Source organism: Alternaria novae-zelandiae (assembly GCF_023758075.1).
Source record: "Alternaria novae-zelandiae strain BMP 2774 chromosome Unknown scaffold_15, whole genome shotgun sequence".
Lineage (NCBI taxonomy): Eukaryota > Fungi > Ascomycota > Dothideomycetes > Pleosporales > Pleosporaceae > Alternaria > Alternaria novae-zelandiae.
In genome coordinates, this window is record NW_026056975.1 from 508,629 (window position 1) to 520,996 (window position 12,368).

The 12,368-nt window shown below is 54.3% G+C and overlaps 1 protein-coding gene across 1 annotated transcript; it reads right to left on the reverse strand.

Annotated features, from left to right (window-relative positions):
- Nucleotides 1-502: 502 nt before the first annotated feature.
- Nucleotides 503-3,693, reverse strand: J4E88_007350 (uncharacterized protein; the record flags this gene model as incomplete). The annotated part of the gene is made up of 3 exons (XM_049400967.1): nt 503-2,637; nt 2,687-3,566; nt 3,637-3,693. The coding sequence occupies 3 exons, from the start codon at nt 3,691-3,693 to the stop codon at nt 503-505; spliced, it is 3,072 nt and encodes a 1,023-aa protein (XP_049253279.1).
- Between the last annotated feature and the right edge of the window lie 8,675 nt (nt 3,694-12,368).

The window sequence follows — 12,368 nt, forward strand, 5'->3', positions numbered from 1 at the left end:
ACTGCTTCAACCCCCATCGTGCAGCTACATGATTGCCTGCAGTCTTCTTGTTAGCATAGTTCAACTTTCAGGAGGTATCTGTACGAGACACGTGAAAGTGTACTTTCGTACATGGCAGCATCGACGCGTGGCACAATTTTAAATTTGTACCTCGTCGGCACCAGATAGATTATACCAAGACCGAACACACACAAAAGCAATCAAGTCAAGACCTGGACACAAGATGCATATTCGCAGTTAAAAGATCAACGTCTGAAACGCCGAACAAAGTCGATTGCACAGTTACTATCAAGTGTATGGGTTATACACTATGTATGCGAGCCTAACAAAAAAGACAAATGCTGCAAAAAAAGAAAATGCTCGTAAGCCAGATAAACCCATACATCAGGCATATCCATGCCGTGTGAATATCCGTATAAAACGCCAGTGAGATGTGAATATTGCCACCTCGTTCAATCCCAAACGCCAATCCCATCGCATGGGAAGTCATAGATACAAACCCTCAGTCATCCTTGACACTGGCACTAGCATACCCATCATCCACGTCGGCGTCATCCTTCTTCTTGCTCTCGGCCAGTCCAACTAGCATCTTGCTCGCGTCGAGACAACTGCTTATGATCCTGCTTCGAACCTTGTTGTTCAACCCACTTCTCCTGCCTGTCTCGTGACCGATCCACATGCGCAGGGAACTTGCAGTCCTCTCTAGACCACAGCTAGTTTCCTTCTTCAGCGTATCGTCTGCCATGAACTGCGTAAGAACCTTGTGAGCGGCAACGAAGCTGAGCAGTGTGGTTGTGCATTCGGGGAGGTAGGTGTTGTTGATGACAAAAATAGCGCGGCGGCGGGCTTCGGGATTCGAGGAAGCGGCCAGCGATAGGCATTTGGCCAAGGTGAGACCTTTCCGCACATCCACTGCAACAAAGCCGTTACCGACGACATTGATAAAGCCGGCATCGGCAGGCTTGGGTGACGATGGAAGGGCTTCGAGTGCTGCTGCGATGCGAGTGTTTCGGTCTTCGTCGAGTACAACAGCTTGAGCAACTAGCGCACGTAGCTGAGCCTGTGAGTTCGGTGGGGCAGCGCGGAGAGCGAGTGCTAGATCAGAGACGATATTGTCCTTGGTTGAGCTGTTCTTTGCACCAAGTGTGGCTGCGAGTCCCTTGTTCAGAACAAGGCTAGAGTACCAGGCCGCAAGCGCATCCAATGGAGAGCAGATGGCAAAGTCCTCGACAACAGCGTCCATGGAGGTGTCTACAGTTGTCTGTTCTGCGCTTGGCCTGTTCCAAGCCAGGTTGTATGCGCGCTGCACAACTGCAGGAACAAGTACCTCATCGCATTCCCTCTCGATAAGTGCTGCCAGATGTTCTGGCAGTGGCACAGCTCCATTGTTCTGCTTCGACGTGTTGATGGCGATGCGGTGCTCGCTCCGTGCCGTGTTCCAGTAGCTTCGGGCCAGTTTCGCACTCAGCTCGTTGAGCATCCACCACGAGCCATGACCCGCGTTCCCAAGCTCCCAAAGCACAATCCGAATATGCATGGCCTTGAGCATGAGTCTCGCGGGCGTATCGGGCAAGGTACCGGAAGCGATCAAAGTAAGCACCAGACGGCTCGTGCTGATCTCAGCGTCACCGCCCGTGAGCTGAGCGTCCAATGCGATCTCCCAAGCTTTGACACGAGCGGCTTCTTGTTCCTTGGTAATACCGGTAAGATAGGCGTATCCTTCCCATCCAATGAGCCTTCGCATGCTGAGCTTGAGGGTCTTGAGGCCCAGAGCAGCGAGCTCGAGGATGAAGTTGTGTTGAGGTACCCAGACTGTTTGGATTGCAGTGAGCCATGCCTTTCGACGTACTTCGACCGGTGAAGCTAGTGACGGTGCGGGTGTCAAAAGAACTGCGGGCGGCGACTTCCTCTTCGGTTTCGATTTGAAGTCGAGCAGCGGCGCAACGAGGTAGAAGAAGGCGGCGAATACCAAGAGAAGCTTGGCTAGAGGGATCTGAGCTGTGGAGACACCTAGGGAGACGCGAGGAGCAAGGATGCCGACCAGATTGACGGGCAGGGCGAATAGACCACGTCCGGCTGGCTCTTCTTGTAACTGCTCGCGCTCTGCAAGTCCTTCCAATATCATGAGACCAGCGAGAGATCCGACCATGAGCTTGCCCATCATAGCACCGTTGCGTCGTCCATTGACCATAGGCGCGCCCACTGCTGGGCGACCGCCATAGCCTGGAGGGTATGCATGTGCATAGTGCTGTTGCGGCGGGATGCCGCGCTGGAGGGCGCTGATGTTTTCTGGGACAGGTATCATTCCTTGTGGTGGTCCTGACATAGGCATACTGTGTGTCGGCGTGAAAGGATCTTTGTGGAATCTTGAGCCATCTGGTGTGCTGACAGTGCCGTGCAGTGTTATGGGACCTGATATGGCCATCTTCTCGTAGCTCTCGACCCTGCCCTTCATGGTGTTGAGCTCATCTTGTAGACGCTTGTTACGCTTTTCGAGGTGTCGGATGTACTCAGTGGCTTTGGAAAGGACGGTTGCTTTGTTGAGCTTGTGTGCGGGCGTGAGACCTTCAAGGTCCTCGGGGTCGTCGTCTTCTTCCGTACCGTTTGGCCGCGACATCACGCGAAGACTTGGGACACCTGCAATGCCAATCAGCTAGTGTCGATTGCGCATGGGAAAATGACTTACTATCGCGAAGAGCAGCAATCTTGTCGTTGAGGTTCGTCCGATAGCGCTTCTCAATCATGTTGTGGGCGGTCTTCTTGGGCGGGCCTCCCTTCTTGCTTGATGGGGCATCGTCGTCGAGCTCCTCCGAGTCGGCCAATGACTTTCTCTTGCGTGCATTGTTCGTCGCAGGCTCTGGTGATGAATGCGACGAGGTCGAGCTGGCGCGTCCGTTGGTCAGCGAGGTGGGACTGTGGTGGAGGCTGGGCGTGGAGGCGGGCGGTGCGACAAAGCCAGTTTGGTCGAACTGCGTGGGGGAGAAGAGAGTACTTTCAGCCAGCTGTTGCTGTTGCTGTTGCCATTGCTGGGACGTGTAGTAGGCGTGCTGCTGCTGCATCTCAGCCGTCAGTGGAGAGCTGAGGTCAGCGCTGTTGAAGTCAAAGGCCGGCGGCATGTCAGCGCCCTGGCCAAAGGTGAAGGGCACGCCATGCGATTGCGCGAACATGGGGGCGGTAGTCGGCACGGTGTTGGATTGCAGCGATTGGGATTGTTGGTGAGGAAGGAGATGGGGCGGAGAAGTTTGCTGATCCGGGCTGAGATATGCGGCAGGCCCCTGCGGATTCGCGGGCTTGGGGTCGACGTTCTGGGAGTTCTGAGACGCTTGGGCGGGATCGTACTGCATCCATTCGTTCCAGTTGGTCATGTCGTCAGCGGGCGCGGTGAGGGGCATGTCGTCGCCGGCGGTGGTGAGCCACGGTCCGCGCATGTTGGCGAAGGGGAAGTCGCTCGAGAGCATGGGATCCTCCATCTGGGGCGTGGGTCGCTTGGCCTCGGGAGCCGACGGGTGGATGGGCGGGGGACTTGGAGGCAGGCGGAAGTCGTCAAACACACAGTAGGGGCCGACCTGGATGGTGCAAGGCCATGTTAGCAGAGACTCGAGACATGCAAAAGTGCAAAAGCATTGCGTCACGCACGGCGATTCGCTCCAGCTCCAGCCCATCGTCGGGGTTGCCGTACGGGTCAGAAGCCATTAGGACGGCGTCGGGCTGCTAGCTGCGACAGGAGCGACGGCGACGACTGCAGCGACGGCGACAGACGGCGAACAAGAGGGACAGTATAGTGTATACAGAGTACGGGTCTGGTAGAGAAAGAAAGGGCTCCGCCTTAGGCTTACCAGCTACTACATGCACATGGAAATCATGCCACTCCTTCGCAGGCTCACGACGCGACCGCGGGCGGCAGATCGGACGGGCTGGCTCTGCCTCAGTGTGCGCCGGGATTTGCTGCACTACCGTGAAAGCGAATGGCCTGCAGGAAGCGTGCGACGGGGCCGGGGCTGTGATTGTTTGCGCGTGTCGATGGGTGTTGGGGTGGTTCGACAAGTCGTATGATCTTGCTCGAGTCGACGGGGGCTAGCCGCAAGCCTCACCGAACAGGCAAGGTCTGGAGATCGCGGTACTGTCTTCCGTGCAACCACGCGCTGCCTGGGTCGTGTTGCGTCGCTCGCCGATTATCGTGTGCGCCAGAAGGGGACTCGGAATGCTCGCGAAGAGTACTTTTGTGTGAGTGAGGTTTGCAGCTCAGGCTCAATCGTGGACCGTCGTGAGGCGGGTTGGGTTGCGCAACCACGAACCCCTGTCCCAGCTGCATGACTCCTGCTGCACCTCATCTAAGTTTCCGCCCTCGCTAATTGCCTCTTGCATCTCAGCTGTCGTCGGAAGAATCTGGTGCCGTCAAAGATTTGGTTCCATCGGATTGTTGTGACATGTGGCAGATCTGAGATGACAGATGGGCCCTGGACGATCTCCCGCTTCTGTGGCGCGTCCATGTCTCCGCCATGCACTACCGTACCGTGGTAGTAGCGCCAACGGACAGCTGCAGTATCTAGATCGTCGACCCTCGCTACCGCAGCCGAACTTCATGAACGCACACATTCGACTGTGATTCTGGAACAATTCTCCCTGAGAGACAAAGCCACGACCCAGACATGCCCTTGTTCCAAGTCCTAGTCATAGTAGTATCTTTCCCAGCGTACCCAAGTGGCGAAACACTGAGCTGGCCTGATGTCACCTTCTTATATTTCGAAGAGGTACACTGCGAAGAATAACCTCATCTCCTCCATCAGATCTGGACGCACATGCAAGAGGTTCTTTTCGGTCGAGCGTGATGCATGCGCTCGCTTCCTGTTCACAGTCAGCATTACTACCTGTGCGCCTATTTCCGATTACTGAGATATTACACCTTTCTGCCTCCTGACAAGCTTCAAACGGAATCTATTGAGATCAAAATGAGTTGATCCATCAATACGAAAACATTAAGAGATCAAGATCACAATATGTGTGGGTCTGTCTCCATCCCGAACTGGCCTCGGTATCTGAATGTGCATGCCATGCTTTTTCTACTTCGACAGATATCTGGTGGAGGGTGTTTTGTTAGTGGTCTTCGCTACCATTTCGCGATCAGTATGTGTGGAGAATGGGTTATGGCATGTATCCATACTCGTGACGATCAACGGTGTGCGCTGTCAAGAAAAGTTTTCCAATGATTGCAAAACGAAATTTGTGCATGTTGGTGTGCCACGAAATTTCATTCAGATTCTTTCCGAAGGACAAGAGATGTAAGTTGCCACCAAGAGATCCCATTGACGCAAGGACGACAGAGTTGAACACCAAGAAAATGGCATTTCGGCCTGTGATCGTAGGGTCTGTGATCGCGGAGTGGTTCTTACAGGTAGGAAATACGGACATGCATTTTTCGGATCAGTGCCTTTACAGCTCTGCGTTAGTGAGAGGTTTCCACGAGACCTTAACAAAGGCGGGTCGGAAGAACAGTGCATCAAGGAAGTCTTTTGAGACCGAACCGTCAGAGTCAAGGCAGACAGCAAGAAACATGAGCTGTGATACTCAAAGTACTTGTCAGTGTTGTTCTGCTCAGTTGGGCACAGATGCCGTTCGACGTATGCACCGCATGTTGTGCGCTGCATTAGTGACTTGTACCTATCATGCCGTCCTTCTACCCCATAGGCGAATGCGGAAGTGAGGATAATGCGTTCTGCTTCAGCGAATCCTTCACGTCGCCAATTGGTAACGGAGTGTTCGGTGTCCCTAAAAAAGTCATTGTGGTAGTCATTACATCAGTTCAGAGTCAGTGGTGAGTAGCCTCTCGTGCTACACCAAACTCACATCCACTCGCCTCGTTTCCTCAACCAGGCCGACGAGTATCTTGTTTGCCAAGATATGTACCCAGACAACAAACAAGGCTGCAAGAGCAACCGAATTCCCCAGCAAGCCTAGATGACTCATCTAGAATCTTTGCTCACGTGGGAAGTGAAGCAGCTTCGAGCTCACGATCTGCACTACCCTGTTTGTTTACCCAGCCGCAAACGCAATCGAGCACTACTCACGTGGGGATCTCAGGAGAAGCGGCCAAGAGTTCCCTTTATCCAGCCAATATTGCCTAGCTGCAGAGCTGGCATGCGGTACTACGCTGATGGTAAAACATCTGAAGCTCCGGATAGGTCGTGTGCCGAATATGCAAGAGATGATCTGCCATAACAGTAACAGCATGCCAAAGTGAAGCAAATTATCCACTGTCGCAATATCGATATGCCACGTCTTCACAAAAAAGCACTGTCGTAGACTCACCGCCCGTACCTGACTGTCGATCAATACGGGTGGGGAACACGACAATTGATACCCTAGAATGCGACCCTGTCACTTTGACGATTCTAGAATCCACAGCCACAGCTCAACGTATGTGCATGCGACGAAAAGCAACGTGAGCGGCAGGTTTTGTCGGATGTTAATCCGGTATGTAGTAGCGGTCCCAGGCACACGGAAAGTTTGAAGGTCGGAGCGGAGTTCGCAGGCGCCCACGGTACGTCTTAGTGACGGAGATAGACGTCAGGAGGCATGGCGTACCTGTTTTTCCATCTCATGCTGAACTATCGAGTGTTGTGCCTCGGCCTGGTGGCTTGTTGAATGGATACCCAGAGGATAGACATCTTTCCCCTCGTGATGGGCTGCCACTTCTCATTAGTAGCGACGGCCCATCCAGTATTCCGGTATACATCCAGGCTGCTGATCAGTATCTCCGCCATTTCTCTTTGGGCAGAAATCCACTTTGAGTGTTGCAACAGGGACTAATGGGGCCGCATTTGGCCGTCCATCTTCGGCCTGATGCGTCGGTGACCGCATATTCACGACATCAAGGAGACGAGCGGGTTTGTCTAGGTCTGTAGCCTCGACCTAGCGTATCGCGGAGGCTTACCTACCCGGCTATAGCGGGTGTAGTGTGGGATCGACGCGTTTTCGCTAGCCATTAGACAACTTCGCAGTCCACCGTGTTCATCACGTGTAAGTGGCAGAGGCTAGTCAGCCTCCTACTGCAGGGCAACCCGAAACGCCCTAATAGCGTCTGGAGGTTTGCAGCGCCACGTCGTACGAGAGTCCACTCGGTAGGCGATTTTCGTAAAAAGCAAAGCCGGCGCGAAGGTCAATGGAGTATGGCCGCAAGCGCCTCGAACCCGAAAGGAATATTCTTCAATGCGCTGGCGACGTGGCTTTCACCGTGACTACGTCGTTAGTATACTCGAAGCTCAGGTGTTCCTACACCGGTGAAGAGAAGGGCAGCCGACTCGAGACACTAGCCCTCCACACATGCGAGGTCTTTTGCCTATCGCATCTGATGGCGATGGCGTCGACAGCATCCCGTTGTTTGCCGAGGCGCCCTCATGGCGCGAACTCGTCTGAGCTTGGCATGTAGTCAGAAACTCTATACCGTTTGGTGATCTTGTGCCGCTTTAACGAGCGCTTATCTGGCTGCGCGTGAATTGGCTATTACCTCTCGTAGCGTAACGTGCCGAAAAGAGCGTTTCGTGACAAGCGTAGCGCTGCCTTCTAAACGTTAAATGCCAACTTGGGCCAGACGCGGCTCTGCACGAGGTGAGCTGTCAGCTTATGCTGATTTGCTCCTGTGCCGTCTTTCACGGAATAGTGGCAGCCATCATTGTCGAAAGCGGCGAATGATCTGTGGTGGAGCTGCCGCCGCGTGCCGACGCGGGAGGATCCAGAGATCTACGTCTCGCATTCGCATTCCAGTATCCGGGAATTCAAGGTGAAGCGACAGGGTAATCTCGCATGAAGTGAGGCGTCGGGACCTTACCGTGGAAAAATCGAGCAATGACGGGTGTCCCTTGAAGTGGCAGTTCACCAATGACAGTCAAACTGTGTTTGGGGGGCAAGGGCGTGCGTGGGTTTGATCTTACAGCCCCAGCCAGATCTCTGACTGCGGGAGGGCAGATCGATGTCGTCATAGATCTGGCAGAACGAGCTGCTCGCATGCGAACGCAAGATCATCTGAAATGCGCAACCATGGCTTCCATGTCTGCGTTTCGCATGCTAGACCCTGTTGCCATTTAGGGATCTAGAGCCAAGCCGCGATTCTCATGATAGCCGGTACACCAGAGCCACACCGTTGGACTGCTAGCAGCTGCAGTAGAGGTGTGCTACTTTGCTGTACATACAATGTCCACCTGTTCCGATTAGTCGAACTCCGCAGAATTATTACCTGAATCGGTCCTTCTCTTTGCAGATCCAGTTACTCCACACGAGGATTTTCTTCACGATGTGCACCTAGTAAGCTAGTCGCGTTGTCGAGTGCATCTGAGTGCGGCGGCAGTTGGCCAGCAAGATATCGTGAAAAGTCCCGAGCCGACTCTTGTCGCATTCCATTGGCGCCTGTTATGTCCTTTGTGAAGACTGCAGGCGGCTGCGAAAAAAACAACTCAGCAAGATCCTGGTAAGAATGCAGCCTGGTGATGTCAGGCTTACCCCAAGGTATGTTGCTTTCCTGTTTGGCATAAGCAGCCGCGCTCCTGCTCCTGGAGACCGAAAGCGACGAGCAACGGACGCGAAAAGCTCGTGCGTGACAGCGGAGTCTCAGAGCATCGCTACGAACGTGCTCAGCCTGAAGGTCCGCGGCCTACAAATCTCCTGCCGTCCGACTGCAGGATCGCAACGCATCGTCGACAACCGTCAACAAAATAGGGTCTTCCGTAAATCGACATCCCTTTCGGCAATGGCTTCCCTAAAGTGGCCATGGGAAATGATCTTACGCGCCTATAGGCCCACTTCTCCATAAGATCTCCAATCAATACGAGAGATGGCCGGCTCTATATTTCGATCGACCATTGCTTGACGCAGGTCGCCAAAAAGAGGTTGAATGTGCCATGCGGACCCTGAGAGAGCGGGACAAGAAACGTTTACTTTTTTCCGCGACGAGCCGAGCGAAAATCGCTACGCCTCGCGGGCTCCTCAACCAGAATCATGGGCGTGGTGATCATATCCTGGTTGGAGTAAAAGCCCGATGACGGACAAGGCTCGAGCTTGAAGAAGAGAAGATTTCAGAACACAATTGGCAGCTTGCGTCAGGTGTCGTACGATGCGATACTCTTGATGCATCTGAACCGGCGTGCTGGGTGATGTACCATGTCGCTTAAGCATGAAACCGAATCGGCCGGCACACATTAGACCGATTTGGGCCGACGTCCGCTAAGCCTGGATAACAGAATCGGATACATGCAGCTGCAGGTGCAGCAGACGAAAAGGGTGTGCCCGAAACAAGATCACGATCCCGCCGAGCCAGGGTAGATGATTGAGATCTCGAGTCAGCACAGAAATGCTATTGCAAGGATATGGTTAATATGTGTCGCATGTTCTGCCGGCTCCATTCGCTGTCCAGCGTCAGACTTCGAGAAGCACCAATGCGTTTTTTCTGGGACATGCAGCATGTGCTTCTGGTAAGGATTCGCCTCACTAGTGGTGACTGACCGAGAGAGTAGCATGTGAATCACGCATGGACCATCTCGTCGCTTACCGATATTTACATGCGGACCAGTTTTGAGTCAACTTTTGCCGCGGGTAACAAACGGCCACATCGGCCACATGACTTGCTCGTCACGTTTTCGGCTTGACCGCAATCAAGAGTGGGATACTCTCTTTACAGAATCCGAAGAAGTACCATACAGCATGTCTGCCGTGATTGCTTTTCAGATTGTGAAACCAGTGACTTCTCAGCGTTGTCGCGAACGGAGGAGATGTGGGGCATCGCCTGTCAGATATGACACTGCGGGGCACACACTGCCACACCGATAGGATAAAAGACCAATGAAGTCGATATACCGATACATTTTGCATGGTCAAATTCAGAAGCTGAACCAAGTGCCGGACATGCAAGGGTAGGGTGTCTGCATCCAACAGGAAAGACACAACTGGAACCTAGATTGCTGGGTCAGCAATGCCAGGTACATGTGGCTCAAGCCGAACATTGAGCTTGGGATCCATGGATAGGTTCGGTGGATGAATGAGGACCAGCTCTCTCTAATTCCTTCAAAATATCGAGCAAAAGTTCCTCTCAACAAGCGACCACATGAGAGTTGATTCCTTGAACTTGATTCATCCCTCACAATGTGCGTTTTGAAACGAAACAGACCTTTCGACCCTGCCCATTAGTACATGGGTCAGTCCTCAGCGCATGATTGGATTCCGCGCCATGTAACACTGCGCAAACCGGCGCATGTCAGATGCCGGCTGCTTGGAAATCCAGACATGACTCCGGATCGGACACTCGTCAATCGGACGCGTGCTGCAAGGTGGTGTCGAGAAGTCAGCCAAAATTAGCCGTTGTGTTGTGTTAAGGCGTACCGTACATAGAAGGATGTTTTAGCGAGATTCAACGATGGCGCAACCGAGCGTCTGCGCCGGTTCAACGATACAAGCCACCGATACCACGTTCATGCTTGCGCCTTATCCATATCGCAGACACTACAGCATGGGACGAGCGGCGGCCATGAGAATAGTGAAGATGAACAGAGGCACTCAAAGGCTGTGGGACATGGAATATGTGGTTTGATGCATGCTGCGGCGCCCAACAATCACGTTGCACCCAATATCCAAAACGGTGTTGAACGGTGACCGGACCGGAAAGATGACGCCGACAGTCACTTCACTCGGCTTGCGCATATACTCAGACCGTCGTCAGCCGGCGTAAGGAACATTCCGAGAGGCCCTTATGGTTGCATCAAGGTTCGCAGGGTACGAGGCGTGAGTAGTAGGAGATGACGAGCGTAGATGGCTGACGGTCCCACTGGTACAGCTGGATCGCTACGGAGACTTGTTAATAGCGTACCAGCGATCTTTGGGTCGGTTACGGTCTGATTATATCGACTTGACAGCGCCGGAGCGCATTGGTCATAGCACAGACGTTTAACAGACGCGAACGCACCACGATGCCGTCGTGCAGGAGGCGATTCCATGCGTTACACTAAACGCGTGTAGGCGTCAACGGTCAAGCGCTTGGAGTTGCATGGTTCGGAGGAAGATGGAGCCAGTGCAGATAGTTGAGGGGGTTTAGCGACTACTGACGTAACCGAGAGGTGCCTGCTTGCGAAGCAGAAGTGGGACAGAGCAATGGCAAGAAATGGGCTGATGGATAGACAGGCCAAATGCACGCGATAAGACTGGCTCAGACGTCTGATGGAAGTTCATGAATCGAAGCCTGTCGGGCCGATGGGATCTGGCGAGCTGAGATGGTTCTTCGGCACCATGTGCCTTTTTCTGTGAGGGCGCTTCTGGCGTCCGCACCCCCGCTGCACTAATCGCACTGCCACCGATTCAGATGCGCGGGCACCCCTGGGGCGATGGAGATTCCCGAAGTGGTGTCAGGTTAAGTGCCTGGCAGGAAGTTGCGATAGACCGTCGGCGGAGGGTTGGTGCCCAACACATGACTTCTGGCGCGCGGCGGGAGCAAGTGACAGCAGTGGAGGGCTCCGGTACCGACAAAGTGCTGTGCGAGGCGTCGGCGCTGGTGGGTGACAGTTCGCTGGCTGTGGGCGCCAAGGGACGGAGTGACAGGACAGGCGTGGGTGCAGGCCGGGGTGGATGCATGATGGAAGCTCGGTTGCATCTCGATTGCATGCCACAACGATAATTCGTGCCATGGCGGCGGGCTGTTCCTGTTCGGGCATGGGCGCATCTCACCTCGTGTGCGCGGGGTGCCCATTCGCGCGGATGGCGGTCGCGATTGATGTCCCTGGTCGTAACGGCTGCGGATCGAGCAGAAGAAATGGCGACGAGCCAGCCCACGCCCAAGCCGCCACCGCCCAACGGACGTGGGCCCGTCATGCAGCATCGCCATGGCGCCTTGAAAAATCAGACTTGCTGCTTTTAGGGGGCTGCGCGATCTGATCGGGCAAGCGTCGCAAGGGCGGGCGTGGCGTGTCGCATATCCTTGCCCTTTGGGTGGACGCTTTAGGAGCCCGCTGGAGCGCTCGAGTGTTGCATCAAGAACACCCAGCGACCGCCCTCTCCACCCACATCCTTGCTGGGGCAAACAGACGTGCCGTATCCAGAGCATCCTAGTCCGCGCGCTGCACATCCTCGTCACACTGAGCGACTACTTGCTGCCGGAGCGGTTCATCTCCGATCGCATCTGCTTTAGCCCGCTGCGGTTGTCTTAGCCCTCGTCTCCTCTCACACCATGCCTGCAGGCATAGAGGAGGCGCTGAATTCCGCGTAGTGTGCTGTGAGATCACGGGTTTTGTCTGATCGCCGCTCCTCCGCCCATGTCACACCTACCCATCTCTTTTCCACATCATCCAACACACCAACGCCGCCTCGGAGCACCAAGAGCGACGCACAGCAAGAGA